The sequence below is a fragment of the Artemia sp. Qi Xiang Cuo genome, chromosome 14 (genome assembly GCF_049724085.1).
Source record: "Artemia sp. Qi Xiang Cuo chromosome 14, ASM4972408v1, whole genome shotgun sequence".
Classification (NCBI taxonomy): Eukaryota; Metazoa; Arthropoda; class Branchiopoda; order Anostraca; family Artemiidae; genus Artemia; species Artemia sp. Qi Xiang Cuo.
In genome coordinates this window covers 18,808,884-18,831,496 of record NC_142807.1, presented here as the reverse complement: position 1 = coordinate 18,831,496, position 22,613 = coordinate 18,808,884, and the positions used below count along the sequence as shown (strand labels likewise).

At 35.4% G+C, this 22,613-nt stretch overlaps 1 protein-coding gene across 1 annotated transcript in view; it reads left to right on the top strand.

The window, feature by feature from the left end:
* Positions 1-1,533: 1,533 nt before the first annotated feature.
* The window catches only part of LOC148944232 (b(0,+)-type amino acid transporter 1-like), a 98,153-nt gene continuing 77,073 nt past the window's right edge, over positions 1,534-22,613 (top strand). The window contains exons 1-3 of the mRNA XM_089099874.1: positions 1,534-1,540; positions 8,572-8,673; positions 17,935-18,264. Of these exons, the coding sequence (XP_088956000.1) occupies positions 1,534-1,540; positions 8,572-8,673; positions 17,935-18,264 (439 nt within the window). The remainder of the gene's footprint in view (positions 1,541-8,571; positions 8,674-17,934; positions 18,265-22,613) is intronic.

Below are 22,613 nucleotides of genomic sequence, written 5' to 3'. Positions count from 1 at the left end.
GTATCCGCAAGTCTTATCAAAAACAGATCCTTGCTATTTTCTCATAATAAACTAAAATTTGCGGCAAGAAAAAAGAAGATAAAAACACAACAAAGCCGAGGTGTTACTCCCTCAGCACGACAAATCAATTCGTTTTAGCTATAAAATATTTGCTACTTTTGCAGCTAAAATAATCTGATTTATTCCATTTTGACGCTAATTTTTGAGAGCTTAGGCTTTATATTTCCATTCAACGACATAACAATGAGAAAATAGAATATGTGTGCCAAAAAATTACAGGGGCCCCATTTTAGTTTTTCGGGGAGATAAAAAAGGGACCAGAATATTGCTGGGAATGTAAGACTGCTGAAAACAGTTATTCAGAAACTACTTCGCAGATATTCTTAACCAATATTTCACGAATTTAAGGCACCTGTATCTGAGCCATCCCCATTTTCAACGGGGCATTCCTGAATTTTAGCAAAAATACAGAAACCAGTAAAGAAGAAAAAATACAAAATGGCATGTCCCGCTCATGCGATGACATAAATAGAAGACCATACGGATACTAAAAAGAATGTCCTTTTTTCCTCACTTTCTTTTGTAAATTTCAACTCTAAAAAGAGAGTAATTAAACCGGTCAGTCTACGGAATGGGATGTTTACTTACTAATTATACTAGAAACCACTGTTAAAATAAAATCTTGGGTCTTGAATTGCTGAGGCTCTCTAGAAATTAATATAATTGTACATTAAATATTCGGCTTCTTTTTATCAGTTTTTCCCAGTAATGTTGCTCGTTTCTTTCTGGTATATCACTTTAAAGCCAGCCATCTTGGATAGCGAATAACTTAAGGCTTGATCAGCAGATTCCGTTCTGGTTAAAATCACTAGACCCGGCTTTGTCTGCTGAATCTTCTGCACATACCCAGGGGTCTGGGACTCATTGATAAACTTAAGATAAGATATGATAAGATTTATTGCTGAAAAATGGCTATCACAAGCCCAAAAGGGCCGAATTCGCACTTTAGCGTCAAATACTGCGAAAAAAGAACAACAAAAACAAACAATCAAACAACAACAGAAAATTATAAAAGGGTCAATGTCAAATACGTAAAAACGTTAAAAACAAAAACAAAGTACAAAGTAAACTCATAAAATTAGAAGGCCAATGTCAAGTCAGCAAAAATGCCCCCCACCAAAAAAATTGTAAAATTAACAAAGGGATAAAGTAGAATTAAAACAAAAACATAAGTTAGTTGGTGACTAACAAACATAAAATATAAAACCTCCAAATTTGCAAAATAGGCATTAAAATTAATAACTATGAGGTAAAGAGTGAGTGAGGGGGGGGGGCGGCAGCGGAAATTCAGTGGTTGAAAATGTCAACTATGTAAAGGATAAAAGTTCTTCTCTATCTTTCAGTGCAAACTCTTATTGGGGCGAGAAGAGGGATTTTTGTTGAAACAGAACGCGGGAGGCAGGGTCGAAGGGGTGAATATTGACCGGGGAAAAGGGGAGTTGTTCGAGGGTTATGAAGGGCATTGTTTGCAAAATGCAAGGTAATTTTTGCTCTCCTTTCCTTAAGGGTGACAAGATTAGCTCTCCTAAGAAGGGAAATATAAGGTACTTTACCCTCATTGAAGATAATTCTTAGACACCTTTTTTGTACTGCCTCTATTCTGTCCGACAATTCAATGGAAATGCCAGGATGCCAAACAGGGCAGGCATACTCAAGGGTTGGGCTTACAAATGACAGGAAAATCCTTAAACAGTGCGATTTAGGTTATTTAATTTTTTTAAGGAGTTTAAGGAGGAAAATGCGGCATTTTCACGTTTTAAGATGTAATTAATATAAGAATCCCTTTTTAAGTCGCTTGAGATGGTAACGCCCTGTAATTTCATAATCGTAACAGACATTTCAGGGGAGATTGGACAGGAGAAAGAAGGAAGAGTTTTATCGAAATTAATAGTAAGAACAGATGACTTTAAAGGGTCGACTTTCATATCATCAGTAAGAGCTTCGGCTGATATTGATTCCAAGATGTACTTTGGGTTGCTTTTGGAATTTTTGGAACATGTCTCTAAGACAGTTAGATCATCAACGAATTTCCATCTATCCGGGAAATAAACACCAAGGTTGTTTATCATTGTAAGAAATAAATTTGGACCTAAGAGGGTTCTTTGGGGCACACCATTATAAATTGGGAAGGGATCAAAATATACATTCATGTATTTCACGACTTGCGTTCTGTTAGAGAGGAAAGACGCAATTATTCTAATTAAATAAGGGTCAACTTGAAAGTCATTAGATAGCTTTTCTAATAGTATATTGTGGTTGATTAAATCAAAAGGTTTTTGCAAGTCAAAAGCGATAACATTAAGGCAAGTATTGGGGTTTTTCGAGTGTGTTGCATATTGTGTCCATAAGGAAAGCAAGATAGTGGGTAGTTGATGTAAAACGTAGGTTTCCGAATTTTCTTTGGTCAACATTTGGGATTATTTTTACTTCAATTGGTTTCAATCGGGTCATTCCATGGGAATTCAATAGTGTTAGGTAACTTGAACATTTTATTCGTAAAATATTTTTATACTTTACCTCATTTTCACCAAACATTATAAGTGGGCTGCTCAGCAAGCTAAGATATTCTTGTGCATCTGAATAAGGCGAATTTTTGTCGTGATTTTAAATGAAGAACTTTAAATTACCTTCAAGTTTATGTGATATTTACACACAAAAAAAGTCAGATCAAAATTATTAACCTTCATAACTCTAGAAATGTTTTCGAATTTTGACTAAATCCTGTGTCTGGAACCATAAGCAAAAGCTCGTGTTTCTGTTCAGTTTTCTGTTCTCACAAATCCATCACGGAATGTCAAGTGACATCTGATCTAGAAAACTGTTACTTAAACTTGACAATGATTAAAATTACAAATTGTGAGGATCGCTGTGAAAATTTTTAGAAGTATTTTAAATTCTTCCATTGTATTTTTCCCGCCTCAAAGCGCTTGAATTGATATTTCATCTTCTTCTTTTTGTCGGAAGAAAGCAATCTGTAAATCGGCTCATTTAACGGCTACAAACTGCTCCTGGAAAATGTCTCCCTGCAACTCTATTAAACGTAGCATATGATTATACTTATTCATAGATAAAGCTATCTTCTTTTCTAGATCAAACATTTATTGAGAATAATAGGGCTGGTGTACGTATGTGCCGCTGGGGGGGAATTGGGTTTTAATTGTCCTTCGTTGGAAACCAGAGACAATTCAAAATGGATCAAAATAGAAAATGAGAAATACTCTGGCTTAAATGGTAGGGGGAAAATCCTTTTAGTACCTACCCCCCCCCCCCTGGAAAAATTCCTTGGTGGTGCTCTTAGGTTTTAAAGTACACATATTTGCCCATCTTAACTTTTTTATACTACATGTTTTTTCTGCAATTCTATAAACGTTCATTTTGTGTTTGGAGACCTACTTCATCAACTAGTTCGTCATAACGAACTGCAAGTAAGGAGTGACTCGGCCCAAAAGTAATCGAAAGTCTGAAAAACAAAGTTCTTACAACAATAGATTCATCAAAAGAATTTACTTTTTAAGCAAATCCACATGAAATTAAGAAAACTCAAAATATTTTTCTGGTAAGAAACACAAAAGAATGTGGAATTTTTTTTATGGGGGAGAAGGATTGGTAAAGTTCTACGAAATCATATTATTGAGTTAGGAATAAAGTGAATGCACCATTCGATGCCATTTTTATGCTGATTACGAATATAGTAAGCATTTCTATCGGAAATGAATTTCCGCCCCCCCCCCTATATAGGCTATACCTAACCTAACCCCAGGGAGGTTTTCTTATAGGGAGAAAAACTTCCAGGGAAAATTTTTCAAGGGAGACTTTACGCAGTGAGTAGGAAGAGGGTTTCCTGACACGATTTGAAAAACAGTCAGAAATTAAATTTAAAAAAAACAAGTTTTTTCGACTGAAAGTATGGAGCAACATTAAAATTCAAATCGATCAGAAATCATTTTGTATGTGAAGGGGGCTGCCCCTCACTCAACCTTCGTTTCTTACGCTAAAGTTTGACTTAGGACCGGTGAATTTGAGTGAAAAGTATTTTAAACAACTTCGAAACCTTAGCGTAAAGAGAAAGGGTCGAAGAGGGGGCCGCCCCCCCCCCCTCACATACGGAATAAAATCTGTTTTTTTAAGTTTTGATGTGGATCCTTACTTCCAGTTAAAAAACTTTTTTTTCTTTAATTGTGTTTTATACTTAAGAACGAGACAAGCGTCTGCGTGGTACTAGTAATGCTTTAAAAGTCTGTTCTATGCTGATAATTACATTAGCTGTCTTTGCTTTTTATTTTTTTAAATATCAATTTGGCTTTTTTGTCAACATTTTTGGTCTAGGGGAACGTTATTTACATTTTCCATACGATTTGGTAATTTTCTTTTGTAAGAATCTGAGAGTTGTAAGAAACGCTCTCTCCACCCCGTATCCTACTGGGAAACAATCTTGCGAGTATCTTTATCTTTAAACTTTAAAGACGGTGTTCAACATGATTGTCCGGGTAAAAGAGAATAGTTTCTGCTGAATTTCTTCTCAAGGAAAACACTTACTTACTAAATATATAGTCCGCTGTAGTGGATTTGAAACTCTTGTCAAACACCTCTCCAAATATGCTCCAAGCCTCCAGAGCACCTCTTCCAACCATCTTCTTAATTTCTTAAGTTAAGGCAAGTATTTTTATCCTAACAATAAAGAGGTTTACTCAACAATACTCTGTCCTATTTCGCTAATGGTAATTTCTTAAGGTAATATAGGAGATGAATCTAATGAAATTATATGACTATGTTAACCGTTTGGAATTTTGGGTTGTGGCGTATATTTGCTATTTCTGAAACTAACCCCCAGATACCCCTAGATATCCCTAGATACCCAAGACATAAAGAACTAGATGACTATCTAAAAATTTTGATCAAATTTCATTGGGGAGAATGGGATGTGGGAGAGAGGCTAGTTGCCTTCGAATCTTTTTGGTCACTTAAAAAGCAACTAAAACTTTTAATTTCCACTTGAATCAGGACTCTCCTGGTCTCCTAGGACCATTGGTTTGATACAATCATCTCTGAAAAAATAAAAGACAAACAAATAAACACGTATCCCTGATCTTTCTTCTGGTAAAAAGATACAAAAATCCACATTTTGAAGATAGGAACTTGAAATCTCTTCAGTATGATTTCTCTTATATACTGAATGTGACGGTGTGATTTTCATTAAGATCACTTGCCAGCTTGAGGGTCCCCAAAATCAAGCAAAGTTTCTGTGACTCTTACCTTTTGATGGCTAACAATAAAATTAACGAATTTGATATATTTAGAATCAGAATACAAGTTTCAATTTTGATGGATTAATTGTTATCAAAATTCCCTTTTTAGAGTTTTGATTAGGCCCTATATTTTAAGGTTCAATAGCCTACTATAGCATAAATGTATTGAAGCGTTTTAAAAGCAGATAACTTTTCATTTTTGATTATCTATTAAGTAGTAAAACAAAGCTATATAAACAATAATTTGACAATAAATTATGCACACGAAGATGCAAATCTACAGAGGCAAAAAATATACCATACTAAGTCACACTGGGACTTGGACCCTGGGGACTCTGGCTCGAGACAACCCACAGCAGACTTTGTCAGTGGCTTTATATGTGCTAAAAGGAAAATAGGTGTGAAAAATAAAAATCAAGGGTATATATAAATTATTAAATACAATTATTAAATGCTCTTAAACTAGCTATAGAAAAAGGTAAACATGTGGAACATTTAGCTAGTAGATAGATTTCCGATGTTGACTATTCTACGTTAGAGATGAAAAGTCTTGCTTTAAACTGTGACTATTTTATCCTTTTTAATCTCTAAGAAAATCATACTAAGAACAGACATAAGTTCTGTTCCAAGATATTTTAAATGTGCCTTGAATGATTTTTGAATGACATTTACCATGTTAATTACAGCTAGTCCCCATGAGAAATCACAGTTTCTTAAGATAAATAATTTTTAAACGAAATCCTATTTTAGGTTGAGGTAGCGTAAAAATCTCTGTTAAAAAGACAAATATTAGTTGTCCTCGTTCACGCAAAACACTCAATTTTTAGATTTTCCACATTTATGTTCAGCACTAACATAGATATTCAACATTCATTTTTTGACAAATGAAATATTTGTTTTCCCAATCCCTGTTTTAAAAGGTAGAAACGTCGAAGAAAATAAGCAAAGTACTAACGTTCTAGCATTCTAAACAAAACAGGTTGACACTGACATTAATTTTACATTAATGTCAAACCTCTTGAATGTGTCAAAAAATAGCACAGTAAAATTTGTGCTAAAAATACATTGTTGACAAAAACTAAATGTCCTTATCTACGTAAAATATGATTTCTACTTTACTAAGTTAGTCCAAAAATTATTCGACAACAGTTTGGAAATCAACAATTTGAAAACCAGACTTTCTAAAATTTGAATAAAATTTCCTTAAAGACTCCAAAGTTACTTATAAAATATTATAAAAACTGCTTAAACAATCCTAAATTCTTTTTAGACAGCTTTAGAATGTTGAATTTTATTTACTAAGGATGAAAAAGTAAAAGAAATTTAATTCGCTTTAAAAACTTAAATAAAATAGAGGAAGATGCTTGTAACCTTTGTGTTATCACTTTATTTTGTATCATCAGGAACGTTAATGAGGTGTTAAAAAGGGATTTATGCACGCTTTGGCTATGAAGGATGATGTTACGAACATAAAAAGTGTTTACATGTACAGTTTTGCACTGACAAACGTATTTGTCCTTGCTACTAAACGAAAAATTTTTGACGGTATGGGGAGTTTCAGACTTCTATAGGGGAAGGTCTTAAAGTTCTAGAAAAATATTTCTCTTTTTCTTAGTTTGGAAATATACCTGGTGATGCGCTATTTTAGTGCTGGAGGGATTTCTTGTGTCTCCTGTTTATAGGTGTGACAATAATCATAATTGCTCTGTACTGTTCATCACAGTCAACGCAGGGTAATTTTGGATAATGAATCCTGGAAGCTAAGACGTAACTTTTGCCTTTCTGAAAACTTTCATAATTTTTATTTTTGCAAATGAGTTACTGAGCTTGACAACACTTCTCTCAAATGATAGTGTTATTTTTTTTTTTTTTTTTTTTTTTTTAGGAGGGGGACGAGGAGATAGAGTAGACGAATGATTTTATTTAGTGTCTTCAACATCCAGTTAGGTCGTGAATGTTTATTGAAATTAAAAATTCAATATATTTCTTCTTTTTTTTGGAGGGGGGGGGGGGAAGAATGTCTGGTAGTGATTGTGTATGCAAGGTTTTGTAAAGGGCGATGTCTTCCCATTCAAGTTTATATGCTTCGGGTTTGTTGTTAATGTGTTTATTTCTTTCAATAAAACCCTGTTTCTTCAAAAACTGGTAGAAACTAAACATTCCTATCACGGTCTTGTTTTTTTGTACGAAAGATTCATTTTTCATTTTTTTGGGGGGGGGGGAGGAAGAATTTTTGAAATAAATAGAGTGCAAAAACTTGCTTTGAAAGTGACTAAGGCAGAACTGGATGAAAATTCTCATGACGGTTCATCAATATAGGCATATTTTATAAGTGTGAAACCAAGGATTCTTCATTGACACAGCATATTAACAAATACCAACTAGCACAAGCCATGTCAGGTCCTAGATTTGATGTCTATGAAATTAAACCCAAAGAAATTAATGTATATAAGACTAAATCTTAACTTGAAACATTTGACTCCCACAAAACTTATCCCATAGTAAACTGAACCGTAAAAGAAAATCTCATTACTCGATCCCTGCATTACTAACCTCCTTTCACATAGAGCTCTACTTCTACACAGGTAATCCCGTACGACTCTGCCAAACATTACGTAATTCAACCAACCCTCACACGATTCCTTCCCCCAAATTCGCCTTAAAATTTTATTTAACTACTTCCACTATCATCAAATAAGCAATAATTTTTTATGTAAAGAGTAATTCCTTGTTTCACTGGAGACCCCCCTCCCCATCTTAATGAAAACTTTTAAAATCTAATTTCTATGAGCTGTTCTTGAGCAGGAAATCCCTATAGTTATCACCACTACCTAGAATACGTAAGAATTAGTCGACGCTTTTAAAAAAAGTTCGAATAGGGATAAATCTTTTCATTAGACAGTTAAAATTCACAGGAATATTCTGGATATTTCGGTCACATGCACAGCGACCGTCATCAACAGAAATACTTAGTGTTTCTAGAGATGATAGTCATTGTACATCTGACTAAAATATCTAGTATTTTCTTGTGAATTTTCACTGTCTAATAAAAGTATTTGTTTATCTGTTATTTATCATCGTGGAAAGGCAGTGTGGTCTCCGAAATTACCTAGTCGACTTTTGACAGCTCCAATTTTTTGTAGCATGAACTCAAGCTGACAAAATGAAATGCAAAGTCACAAGCCACTGATTTGATCTAACCCACAGGATGTTGATTGTGCTGCTGATCTAGTATATTTTTCTGATTTGTTCTTTCTTTTTTAAGGTTCTGGGATATTTGTATCTCCAGGTGCTGTTCTAAGGGATAGCCAGTCAGTGGCAACTAGCCTTATTATTTGGGCAGCTTGTGGCCTTCTATCTTTACTCGGTATGTACAAAACTTTTCAATGTTTTTTTTTTTTTAAGAAGTAATCGTAGACTGCTTTTGTGTAATACAATCTTGTGATTTATCTTTATACTTGGTTCTTATCCTTCAAAAAACTGTTTTAGATCTTGGCTTGCTTTAGTGAGTTTTATTGTGTCTTTTGAGCGTAAAATTCCAAAAATTAGAAGCATAAAAATAAAGTCATTCAATTTTTTTTAGAAGTAATTGTAGACATGCTTTTGGGTAATACAATCTTGTGATTTATTTGTATTCTTAGTTTTTATGTTATGAAAAACCGTTTTAGACCTTTGTTTGCATTAATCAGTTCCATTGTGACCTTTGAGTGTCAAATTCCAAAAATGCAAAACATAAAAATGAAACTTTTCAATATTTGTTTTTGTTTTTAAAGAAGTAATTGTTGACTACTTCTGTGTAATGCAATCTTTTGTTTTATAATAGGCAGCGCAATAGCGCTGCCTAGTAAAGAACGATGTTGGCACAATGTATTATTATTATTTTTCGTTGTTGGTTTTAGACCAGGGCACATCGTATCGAAGGAGTTGTCGTAGAAACTTGGAAAAAGGCTCATTTGATGGAAAATTCGAAGGGCTTGTGCCCTTTTTAATAGTCGAAAGTGATTGGAAGGCAACTAACACCCCTTCCACGCCCATCATTTCACCAAACACAACACATCCAATTAAAATTTAGAGATAGCCATTTTGTTCAACGTAGTTGAAAGATCTGGAAATTGGGTCTTTGAGAAGGACACTCCCCCCACAGTCCTGAGGGCTAGAGTTGTAATTTATGCTCTGGGGGCATGTAAGGCTTTTATTGAAAGCGTTGTCGTAGAAACTTCAAAAAGGGTGCATTCAATTGGAAACTCAAATGGCCAGGGCTCTTTCTAATAGTCGAAAGTGATTGGAGGGCAACTACTCCCCTCTTACGCCCACCATTTCCCAAAAATATCCAATCAAAATTTTGAGATAGCCATTTTGTTCAACATAGTTGGAAGTTCTGGAAATTGGGCTATTGAGGTTGACAACCCTCCAAAGCCCTCAGGGCAAGGGTTGTAAGTTGCACCCTGGGGGCATATAAGGTTTTTATAGAAAGTGTTGTCGTAGAAACTTCAATAAGGGCTCATTCAATTGGAAATTGAAAGGGCTAGTGTTCTTTTTAATAGTCACAAGTGATTGGAGGGCAACTAACCCCCCTCTCTCGCCCACAATTTCGCCAAATACATCCAATCAAAATTTTTAGATAACCATTTTTTCAACGTAGTTGAGAGCTAAAGAAATTAGGTCTTTATTGAAGACAAACCCCCACAGCCCTCAGGGTAAGGGTTGTAAATTATGCTCAGGGGGCATATAAGGGTTTTAGAGAAAGCTGTATTGTAGAAACTTAAAAAAAGGGATCATTCGATTGGAAATTGAGAGAGCTAGTGCTCTTTTTAATAGTCGAAAATGATTGAAATGCCAAAAACCACCATTCCCCCAAACACATCCAATCCAAATTTTGAGATAACCATTTTATTCAACGTAGTTTAAAGTTCTGTAAATTAGGTCTTCGAGGATGACAACCCCCCTCCACAACCCTCAGGGTAAGGGTTGTAAGGTATGCCGTAGGGGCATATTAGGTTTTATAGAAAGTGTTGTCGTAGAAACTTCAAAATTTGCTCATTCAATTTGAAACTGAAAGGGCTCTTGTCCTTTTAAATATTCGAAAGTGATTGGAGGGCAACTAACCCCCTCTCACGCCCATTATTTTCCCGAACACATTGAAATAAAATTTTGAGATAGCAATTTTGTTCAACGTAGTTCAACGGCCCAGAAATTATGTCTTTGAGGATCACAAAACCCCCACAGCCCTCAGGGCAAATGTTGTAAATTATGCCCTGTTGGCATATACGGTTTTTTATAGAAAGCGTTGTCGTAGACTCTTCGAAAAGGGCTCATTCAGTTAGGGGCTAGTACTCTAGCGCTAGTACTCTTATTGATAGAGTACTATCAATACTAGTACTCTTATTGAATTAATTGAAAGGGCTAGTACTCTTATTAATAGTCAAAAGCATTTGGAGGGCGAATGCCACCCCCACGCCTATTATTCCCCCAGTACTTTCGATCAATACTTTATATAGTCATTCTGTTAAACGTAGTTGAAGTGTCCGGAAATTATGTTGTTGAGTATGACACTCCCAACAGCCCTCATGGCTAAGGTTGTAAGTTATGCCCTGAGGGTATATAAGGTTTTTATAGAATGCGCTGTCGTAGAAACTTCAAAAAGGGCTCATTCAATTGGGAATTGAGATAACTAGTGCCCTCAGTAATAGTCCAAAGCGATCAGAGGGCGAATGCCCCCTCCCCTCGCCCATCATTTCCTCAAACACTTCCGATCAACATTTTGATATAGCCATTTTGTTGAACGTAGGCCAGTTGAAGGGTCCGGAAATTATGTTTTTGAGTATGACAGCCCCCCCCCCAAAGCCCTCAGGGCTGAGATTGTAAGTTATACCCTGGGGGCATATACTATTTATATAGAAAGCGTTGTCGTAAAAACTTCTAAAAGAGGTCATTGGATTGGAAATTGAGAGGGCTTAATTCCTTTTTAATAGTCGAAAGTAATCAGAGGGAGAATCACCCCCGCCCTATGTCCATCATTTCCCCAAACATTTCCGATCAACATTTTGATATGGCCATTTTGTTCAACGTAGTTGAAAGGTATAGAAATTATGTTTCAGGATGAAACACCTCCCCCCAACACCCCTCAGGACAAGGGTCCGAAGTTATGGCCTTGGCACAAATAAGGTTTTTATAGAAAGTTTTGTCCTAGAAGCTTGAAAAAGGGTTCATTCGATTGGAAATTGAGAGGACTAGAGCCTTTGTTATTTGTCGAAAGTGATCAGAGGGCAAACGCCCCCCCCCCATGTCCATCATTTCCCCAACCACTTACAATCAAAATTTTGAGACAACCATTTTGTTCAGCGTATCAGAAAGGTCAGAAAATTATGATTTGAGGATAAAAATCTCCCCAGTCCTCAGGGCAAGGGTTGTAAGTTATGGTTTGGGGACATATAAGGTTTTATAGAAAGCGTGGTCATATAAACTTTAGAAGGGGCTAATTGGATTGGTAATCATACGCGCCAGTGATCCTTTTAAGAGTCAAAGTGATCGGAGGGCAGCTCCCCGCCTCCCCCCCCCCCCAACACACACACGTCGTATTGTCCCGAAATGCATCTAATAGAAATTTTGAGATAGCCATTCTATTGAAAATAGTCTAAATCATAGGCAGCGCAACAGCTCTGCCTAAGAACATAACGATGTGGGCACAATCTATTTTTTTTCATACCAGGACACTTTTTATCAAAGGAGCTGTTATAGAAATTCTTAGAACTACTCATTCGATTGGAAATTGGAGCGGCTTGTGCCCTTTCTAACAGTCGAAAGTGGTTGGAGGGCACCTAGGCCCACCCCCCCACGCTCATCATTCCCCCAAGCACCTCTAATCAAAATTTTGAGATGGCCATTTTGTTCAGTGTAGTTGATTTCCAAATAGAAAATATGTTTTTGAGGAGGACACTCCCCCACAACCCTCAGGACAAGAGTTTTAAGTTGTGCCCTGGGGGTATATAAGAACGATGTTGGCACAATGCATTATTTATTAATTTTTCCTGTAGAGCAGGACACTTCGTATCGAAGAAGTTGTCGTAGAAACTTCTAAAAGGGCTCATTCAATTGGAAATTGGAGTGGCTTGTGCCCTTTGAATAGTCGAATATGATTGGAAGGCGACTAACACCCCTTTCACGCCCACCATTTCCCGAAACATATCCAATCAAAATTTTGAGATAGCCATTTTGTTCAGCGTAGTCGATTTCCAGATAGAAATTATGTTTTTGAAGAGGATACTCCCCCACAGCCTTCAGGGCAAGTGTTGTAAGTTATGCCTTGGAGGCATATACGGTTCTTATAGAAGGAGTTGTCGTAGAAACTTCAAAAAAGGCTCATTCGATTGGAAATTCGAAGAGCTAGTGGCCTTTTCAATGCTCGAAAGTGATTGGAGGGCAACTAACCCACCTCTCACGCTCACCTTTTCCCCAAACACATCCAATCAAAATTTTGAGATAGCCATTTTATCCAAGTTAGTTTTATGTTCTGGAAATTAGGTCTTTGAGAATGACAACCCCCCCCCCTCCGTAGCAGCCCTCAGGGCAAGGGTTGTAAGTTATGCCCAGGGGGTATATAAGGTTTTTATAGAACGCGTTGTTGCAGAAACTTCAAAAATGGCTCATTCGATTGGAATTAAAATGGCTAGGGCTCTTTTTAATTGTCGAAAGTGATTGGAAGGCAACTAACACCCCTTCCACGCCCACCATTTCCCCAAACATATTCAATCAAAATATTTAGAGAGCCATTTTGTTCCACGCAGTTTAAAGTTCAGGAAATTATACCTTTGAGCAGGGCACTCCCCCCAGAGTCTTCAGGGCAAGGGTTAGAAGTTGTGCCCTGGGGGTATATAAGTTTTTATTGAAATCTTTGTCGTATAAACTTGAAAAAGGGCTCATTCGATTTGAAATTCAAAGGTCTGGTGCCCTTTTTAATACTCGAAAGTGATTGGAAGGCAACTAACCCTCCTCTCACGCTCACCTTTTCCCCAAACATATCCAATCAAATTTTTGAGATATCCATTTTATCCAACGTATTTTTAAGTTCTGGAAATTAGGTCTTTGATAAGATAAGATAAGTTTTATTCTTCATTAGATACACAATGTTATCTATCTTATATATATATATATATATATATATATATATATATATATATATATATATATATATATATATATATATATATATAATATGAATTATCTATACATTATAATTTATGCTAGCCAAAGAATCACTTTGCATGCCGTTTGTGTTGAAATAAAGTTCCCTTTATGGATCTATATATGTATGAATTATCTATACATTATATTTTATGCTAGTCAAAGAGTCACTTTGAATGCTGTTTGTCTTGAAATAAAGTTCTCTTTGCGGATCTATTTATTTATGAATTATCTGAAATTATGTTTTATGCCAGCCAAAGAGTCACTTTGCATGCTATTTGTCTTGAAAAAAAGTTCCCTTTACTGATCTATATATTTATGAATAATCTATATATTATAATTTATGCTAGCCAAAGAGTCACTTTGCATGCTGTTTGTCTGTGAAATAAAGTTCCCTTTATGGATCTATATATGTATGAATTATCTATACATTATAATTTATGCTAGCAAAAGTGTCATGTTCTATGCTGTTTGTCTTCAAATAAAGTTCCCTTTGCGGATCTATATATTTATGAATTATTTATACATTATAATTTAGGCTAGCCAAAGAGTCACTTTGCATACTGCCACTCTGCATCCTGTTTGTCTTGACATAAAGTTTCCTTTACAGATCTATATATTTATGAATTATCTATACAATATAATTTATGCTAGCCAAAGAGTCACTTTGAATGCTGTTTGTCTTGAAATAAAGTTCCCTTTATGGAACTATATATTAATCAAAAATATATATCTTATAATTTATGCTAGCCAAAGAGTCAATTTGCATGCTGTTCGTCTTTGAAGTAAAGTTCCTTTTGTGTATCTATGTATATATGAATTATCTATACATTATAATTTATGCCAGCCAAAGAGTCACTTTGCCTGCTATTTGTCTTGAAATAAAATTACCTTTACGGATCTATATAATTACGATTTATCTATACATTATAATTTATGCTAGCCAAAGAGTAATTTTGCTTGCTGTTTGTCTTGAAATAAAGTTCCCTTTGCGGATCTATAAATTTATGAATTATCTATACATTATAATTTATGCTAGCCAAAGAGTCACATTGCATGCTGTTTGCCTTGAAATACAGTTCCCTTTGCGGACCCTTTGTTGGCTCCCTCTGTTCGTCTCAAAAGCCAGAGTCGATAGGTACTAGTAGAATCTCCAGATTAAGATTTTAATTAATGGTTCTGTACTGTGGGATGTAAAGATTGTAAAAAAAAAAATATGAGCTTTTGGTGCAAAAGAGGTGGTTTGCTAGTAGTGGAGTCCATAGCCAATGAGAAAAGTTTCACAGTCCAACTCTCAGGTTGTCTCCATGACGAGTTGTCCCACAACCAATAGACTTGGGAAACCCCAAGATGTGTATTTGCTTTAATCATGGTTGGAGCAATAGCTGCAACTTAGCTGCAAACGTCTTTATACTTCCCATTAACCAATACTATATGTAAACAATGGGCAAAGTTCATAACTTCTGGCCCTTCCCCCGGGAACTGTGGGGGATTAAATCATCTCCAAAGACATATTTATTAAATTTTCGACTATGCTGAAAAAATGGCTGTCTCAAAATTTTGATTGGGTGACTTTGGAAAAAAATGGGCGTGGGAGGGGGCCAATTTGACCTCCAATTTTTTTGGTCACTTAAAAACGGTACTAGAACTTTCAATTTCCGTTCAAATGAGCCCTCTTACGATATCCTAGGACTACTGGATCGATATGATCACCCCTGGAAAAAAAAAATAAATAAAAAATAAACACGCATCTGTGATATATTTGAAATCAGCATAAAAATCTGATTCTATTGATGTATCTATGGGTATCAAAATACCGGAGTTTTTAGAGTTTCGGTTACTATTGAGCTGGGTTGCATAATTTGCACTTTACTGAAAAAAATATAAATGTTCTTACTTTTATAACTTTAATAAATCAAATAACATTAACATTTTGATTACTAAATATCATTATATGTATATTAAACTGACAATGTATATTCATTTGTATTTTTTCAGTAAAGTGCAGATTATGTTCTGGCCTTGGGAAGGCATAGGGGTTTTGAGCCCAACTTTTGTTAATTTCTGCTCGTTTTGGGTTTGACTCGGTTATTTATTGTAATTTCTGCTCGTTTTGGGTTTTATTTATTTATCGATGCTAATTTGCGGTAGTTTCACGCTTGGTAGATTATTTGATTTTATTTTTGATCATTTTTTGTTTAATGGAGTTATTTACTTTTCTTTGAAAAACTTATTTTGTGGAAAAAGTTTTTTTTAATTAAATTCTGTTCGTTTTATATTGACATGGTCTTTCCTGAAAAAAAGACAATCACAGTCTAAATATGTTCGTTTTTTTAAGACTTTATAGTCTGTCCTGTAATTTGTATGCAGGAGAAAAATTGTCAGCAATTTTTAACAAAATAGACACTTTTACAAATCTGGAAAAAAGTTGTACTGTTTAATTTTGTTTCATACCTCCTTTAGTTGACCCAAAATGGAAAACTTGATACCATTCACAAAAAAATCTGCTTACTTTCTTTGATAGCTTGGATACACTTACGCTATTTTGACTGTGGGGGTTGCCATCCTCAAAGACCTAGCTTCCAGAATTTTCCACCATGTTGAACAAAATGGCTATCTCAAAATTGTGAGCGGATGTGTTTTGGGGAAATGGTGGGAGTGAGAGGTGGGTTAGTTGCCCCTCAATCTCTTTTGACTATTAATAAGAACACTACCCCTTTGAATTTCCTATTAAATGAGCCCCTTTTAACGTCTCTACCACAAAACTTTCTATAAAAAGCGTATATGCCCCCAGAGCATAACTTACAATCCTTACCCTGAGAGCAGTGGGGGAGTTTCCTCCTTAAAAACATAATTACTATCTGGAAATCAAGTACGTAGAACAAAATGGCTACCTCAAAATTTTGATTGGATGTGTTCGGGGAAATGGTTGGCGTAGAAGGGGTGTTCGTTGCCTTTCAATCAATTTTGACCCTTAAAAAGGGCACTAGAACTCTCGATTTCCAATCGAATGAGCCATCTTTGAAGTTTTTACGACGACCCCTTCCATATGAAGTGCCTCTGGGGAAAAAATAATAAATAAATAATAAAACATTGGAGCCGTATGGCCTTTACTATAGGCAACGCTATAGCGTTGCCTCTGATTTTATTTAATACGAAGCAAATTATTTTACAGTGAGAGAAGGAGGTCATACCCCAAACTCTTGTTTGTGGTGATTTTTGTTTGTTTCAGGCTTAATTTGCATATTCAATTTAAGTTTCACTCGTTTTAAGATTTATTTATTAATTTACATTAATATCTATTGTATTTTTGTTGGCATTGATTGTTTGTTTAATTTCCATTTGTTTTAAGTTTCATTTGTACTTCAATAGGAAAATATTTTTTTCGTCTTAAGCTTGATTTTCATATTTAATATAAGCATTACTCGCTTTAAGATCTGTTTATTCATTTATATCATTACTTGTTGTATGTTTTTTGCTATGATTGTTTATTTGATTTCTGTTCGTTTTGGGTTTCATTTATTCTTTAATAGTAATTTATGGTCGTTTTGAGTTTGAATTTTAACAGGTATATATATATATATATATATATATATATATATATATATATATATATATATATATATATATATATATATATATATATATATATATATATATATATATATATATATATATATATATATATATATATATATATATATATATATATATATATATATATATATATATATATATATATATATATATATATATATATATATATATATATATATATATATATATATATATATATATATATATATATATATATATATATATATATATATATACACACACACACACACACACACACACACATATATATATATATATATATATATATATATACTATCATAAGGGCGCCCGATCTTTCAACTAAAGTTTGACTCTTTGCACCCACTCTCTTTAGATAAATGCCCAAACGCAGGGGAATTTGAATGGGATAAGAAGTATCTTTCACAGTACCTAAAAAATGATAGGGGCGATTTATGCGTATTTTCTTTAAACAATAAATTTTTAGTTAAATGTTTTAAAAAGCAGTCAGTACAATAAAAATACTTGCAATTACTCATTTAAATGTTTTCAGCAAAGCACTGCATGACTAAAGTGTAAAGAATAGAGGGTTAAGGGAGAGGGGTCCTCCCGCAAATACGAAATAACTTCTGTTTGTTTTCACTTTAATATCACTCCTTGCCCACTTTGGGAAAAAAAAACGCTTTTTAAATGTAATCTCTAAAAAGGTTTTCGTTCATAATGAAAAGAAAAATTAAATCATTTCTGATTTGGGTTTATTTTTCACCTAATGAAGTTAATATAGTCACTTTGGTGTGCTTTATTTGGCTTAATTTAATTTAATTCGCTTTTACTTTAACTAACTTTGGTTTAATTATCATTTACATTGTAGGTGCTCTGGCATATTGTGAGCTCGGCACACTCATTCCCAAATCAGGTGCAGAATATATCTACTTTCGAGAAGCATTTACTCCATCTATAGAAGGTAAAGGAAAAGGGATCAAGGACACATTGAAGCTATTCTTTGGCCCTCTGCCAGCTTTTCTGTTTGGCTGGGTATCAGTCCTTCTCTTAAGGCCAAGTTCCTTTGCCATTATTTCCTTGAGTTTTGCGTCTTATGTTGTAACACCGCTGTTGACGGCTGTCAATGCCTGCAGTTCTGAAGCAGATTATCAGTTCAATAAAGAGCTGGCGGAGAAATTGATAGCAGCGGCATGCATTCGTAAGTAATGAGCATTTATTAAGCATATATTATTCAAATATAGCGTTTAAATAAAACTTGTATATATATATATATATATATATATATATATATATATATATATATATATATATATATATATATATATATATATATATATATATAAATTTGCGTTCACTTGTGGAATCTAATATATATAGATTCCGCTTCTTCCGCCCAATGACACGGCTATAAGGTTCAAACTGATCAGGGATAAAATTTTTTGCCTATTTTCGGGAGCTCTACCCCCCCCCCATCCCCTCCCGCAAAAAAAAGTTTGATTTTTTTACCCAAGGAATGATCCCTGAAAGTTTCGACCAGAATCGATTCTCGTGATTCTTTCGATTCTCTTGAGCCCGGGGCAAAATTTTTATCTATTAATAAAATTTTCGTTTATTAACAAAATTTCCAATTTATTGAAACCTGACTTTTCTTACTTTAACGTCTGCAAAATTATTAATTTTCTCTTCCCAATTGATTGCATCTAACTCTTTGCGTTTTATGCTCATTAATGCTAAATCATTTAGTCGTTTCCAGCCACAGTAGACATAATATACCAGTAAGCTTATCGCAGATCAATTCTGGTCTTCGTGAACAAAAAGCTCCTCCCACTTATTTCTGCCTTAGCTTGTTTAACCTGTTTCTGCATTAGCTTTATTTCCGTTTGTTTCAATGCACTTTGATGGAAACAGTCGGAACAGTCTAGCATGTCTAACATGTTTATATCTGCCAAAACGTTCTCCGGAGCACTCGCACCCCGGTCCGGGTTTTTATAATGGATGAGATACAGAATGATCATACTGGATAATATATGAACTGTGCTTCCAGCCCACAGTCGATCTGAGATATATTAATATTATTTTGTTTACAAGGCAACTGCTCATTACTGACCACCGACACTGCAATCGCTAATAATGTTTGATAGGTAACCCTTACGTTTGCAAAGACCCTTTATTTCCGTATTGCATAATTAATTCTAAAAACATTAAAATTTATTAAATTTGGTCTAATTTCTTTTATTTTCAAGGAATGGTGATGAAGATATAAAAAAATATGATCTAATAATATATCAATCTATTTTATCCTAATAAAAATTAAATATCAAAAATTACAAAATGATTATAACCATTAGATTATTTATTTGAAATATTGTGTCCCTAAAGTTTCTTTGCTCGGTGCAAGTGCCCCCTTTGTCCCCCCTAAAACCGCCTCTGGTTACGACCCAATCGCACACCCAATACCGAACAAGCTCTCCTTTTCCATTATGAAACCTGTGTCAAACAACTCGCAACTTGCATTATTTACGGTCTATTCCTGAGGAGCTGAGGTGGGTCATTACATCTCAAGAAACGTATTTTTTTCACCTATTGATCGGTATAAGCAGATATATCCCAACTAAACTTCGACTATTTCAAAAGTATGATAAGATGTCTTGGTGCTACTGGGGCGGGTAGCAACAATGGGCACTAAAGCCTTCAACTTTCGATCAAATGAGTCCTTGTAGAAATTTCTACGACTACCTTTTCCATACAATCTCTCTGGGTAGGAAAATATGACACATTGTAGACATTTGACTTTTCACTTAGGCAGCGCTACAGTACAGCTTCTGACAAGTGCTAGGGTCGTATATCAAAGAGTACGAAAAATATTATTCAGTCCCGCTTTCTAGGGATATAGTGACAGAAAGGTTGAGATGGCTAGGGCACGTTCTTCGGATGAGTGATGACAGAGAATTCATCAAATTCTTTTAGATAAGCCATGTCCAAGCCTGCAAGTTTACCCTACATTGCCATATGGCCCAACCTAGCTTGGCTTGCCGTTAAGCCTGGCCTACCCCAGCAACATAAGGATTTAAAGGCATCGTTCATATTATAATCATTTTAATTATAATCATCATTTTAAATATAATAAAAATATGGATTAGAATATATAAGAAGGAAATGACCCAGGCATCGATATCAATAATATCCAAATCCAATCTTATTCAGTGCACGCTATTCTAATCGAAAACTCTCTCTGAATTGAAAAAAAAACAAAAAAAACAAATGAGATGTTCGTTTCAAATGAAGCAACGCATATCCGCAGGACGCCGACGACACCGTCGAAAAGGTCACCAAAGCTCTCCAGGTGCTCTCAGAAGAAGCCTCGAAAGTTGGACTGAAGATCAACTGGCAGAAAACCAAAATTTTGCTCCTTGAGCCCCCCACGTCCCGTTCTACTGTAAAGGAAGTCAACATCGGAAGCAATCGAGTAGATGTGGCTGAAGACTTCACTTGCCTGGGATCCATTCTGTCGAAGGATGCCTTGATCACAAAAGAGCTTACATCTCGAATAGCCAAAGCGTCGGCAGTTGTTGGAAGGCTTGGCAGCATCTGGAGAAATTCAAAAATTAGCAGCCTTACCAAAATGCGCATTTACAATGCGTCAGTCAGCACCATGCTGCTATATGGAGTGGAGACGTGTTTAGCTGCAAGACCCATCCTCAGCACCGTCGATGTCGCACAGACAAAACATCTCCGAAGAATTAAGGGACTTCACTGGACTGACTTCGTTAGCAACCAGACCCTCCTGTCACATACGGCACAAACTCCTTTCTCCACGCAGCTCGCCCGGCGTACTGTTCAGTGGTACGGCCATCTCCTTTGCATGTCACGCGACGCCCCTGCACGGGTCGCATTCGACGTCGACCCCACCCTGCACGGATGGAAGTGACCCAGAGGACGGCCCCCCACTAGGTGGAAAGACAAAGAAGATGAATTCCTCGTCCAAGCCCACATCCCGGTGGAAGAAGCTGCGAGCCTGGCAAGCGATAGGTCTGGAGGCTCCTGGTCTCATCGTTCTCTACGCCGAACCCTCGGCTGGAGCCTTAAGTCACGTAAGTCAGCAGGAGACGATAGGGGAGAGACAGGTAGTGGAAAAATCACAACCTTGGGAAAAATAAACAGCAAATTAAAAGGGGAAAATTACACTTAAAAAAAGCGGAAAAACTGCATTTTCATTATAACGATTGACAAAGCCGTCTAGGGCCAAACTAAAAGCGGGTCGTCCCAGAATGGGGTAATGAGGATGTCGTGAGGAAAGATTTAAGGGAAATGGGTACTTCCTGGGAGGATATAAAGTGGGAGGCTTTAAATATATTGGGATGGAGGAGGATTTTGCGTTACTGTGAATTTTGACTCTTTAAAAAGGCACTAGAGTCTTCAACTTTCGATCAGATAACTCCCTTTTGAAATTTCTTTGATTAGCCCTTCCATGCAAAGTGCCCGGGTAAAAAAAAGTGATACATTGCAGGTGTTTAGCTCTTTACTTAGAAGCTGTGTGCATGAAATACGAAAGAACGTACATATAAAATGTCAATGTACAAGAGATACATAGAACACATTAATTAGCTATTGTTTGCATTCAAAGGTCACAGCAAATCTCGTATTGACACCGCAGTCCTGTAATAAGAGACACTCATTTATAGAGAGAAATCAAAGATCATATAGTTTATAATAGGACGATAAATTTATCATCTTAATGTAAAATAAAAGCAAAAATAGTGGATTTAATGGTGACTTTCAAAAATATTTAATAACATTATCACAGGCGCACCGCTTAGTTTTAAAGTTTTTTGAGTATAGTAATTTTTCCTTAATTGAAATTTTGACCCTATTTGGGCCAAAATTTTTGTTTAATGGTAAAAAACGTCGGAAGTTAACACTTTGCTGTGGTGCAATCTCTTTTGACTCTTGAAAAAAGGCCCTAAAACATTAAATTTGCTTTCGAATCTGCTCTCTCCCATTGCTCTAAGACCGCTCAGTACAATCACCCCAAAGAAAACAGCGTAAAAACAAGCGGATAAACATTACAATCCTTCCTGTTCCTGTGAAAATGACAAAACTCCTTGTTTTACAGGCAGAGACTTTAAACCAAGTATCTATCTGGACACATTTATGTCAAAAGGACACACTCTCATGTTCCCGGACACAATAACATAAAAGAGCAAAAAAGTAACACATTTTAGAAATGTGGGACACGAAAGGGCAAATAAAGGACGCATCTTGTAATTTATTACATAGAACGAAACATTTCGGAACTGGATATATATTTTGTTAGAAAAAACAAATTTCGCTTTTCTTAAAAGTAGTGCTTTTCTCTTTTCTTTTTTTTTTGAGCATCCAGGTTTTACCAGAGATGTTGTTAGTATACGATGTTCTCCCAAGATTTACATGTTTGTATGAGTTAGTAGAGAAGAAGGTACCATTTTGGGTGAAGCTATAGCAATTTGAAATATCATATGGATTTTGGGTGAAGCTATAGCAATTTGAAATATCATATGGAATTTGGGT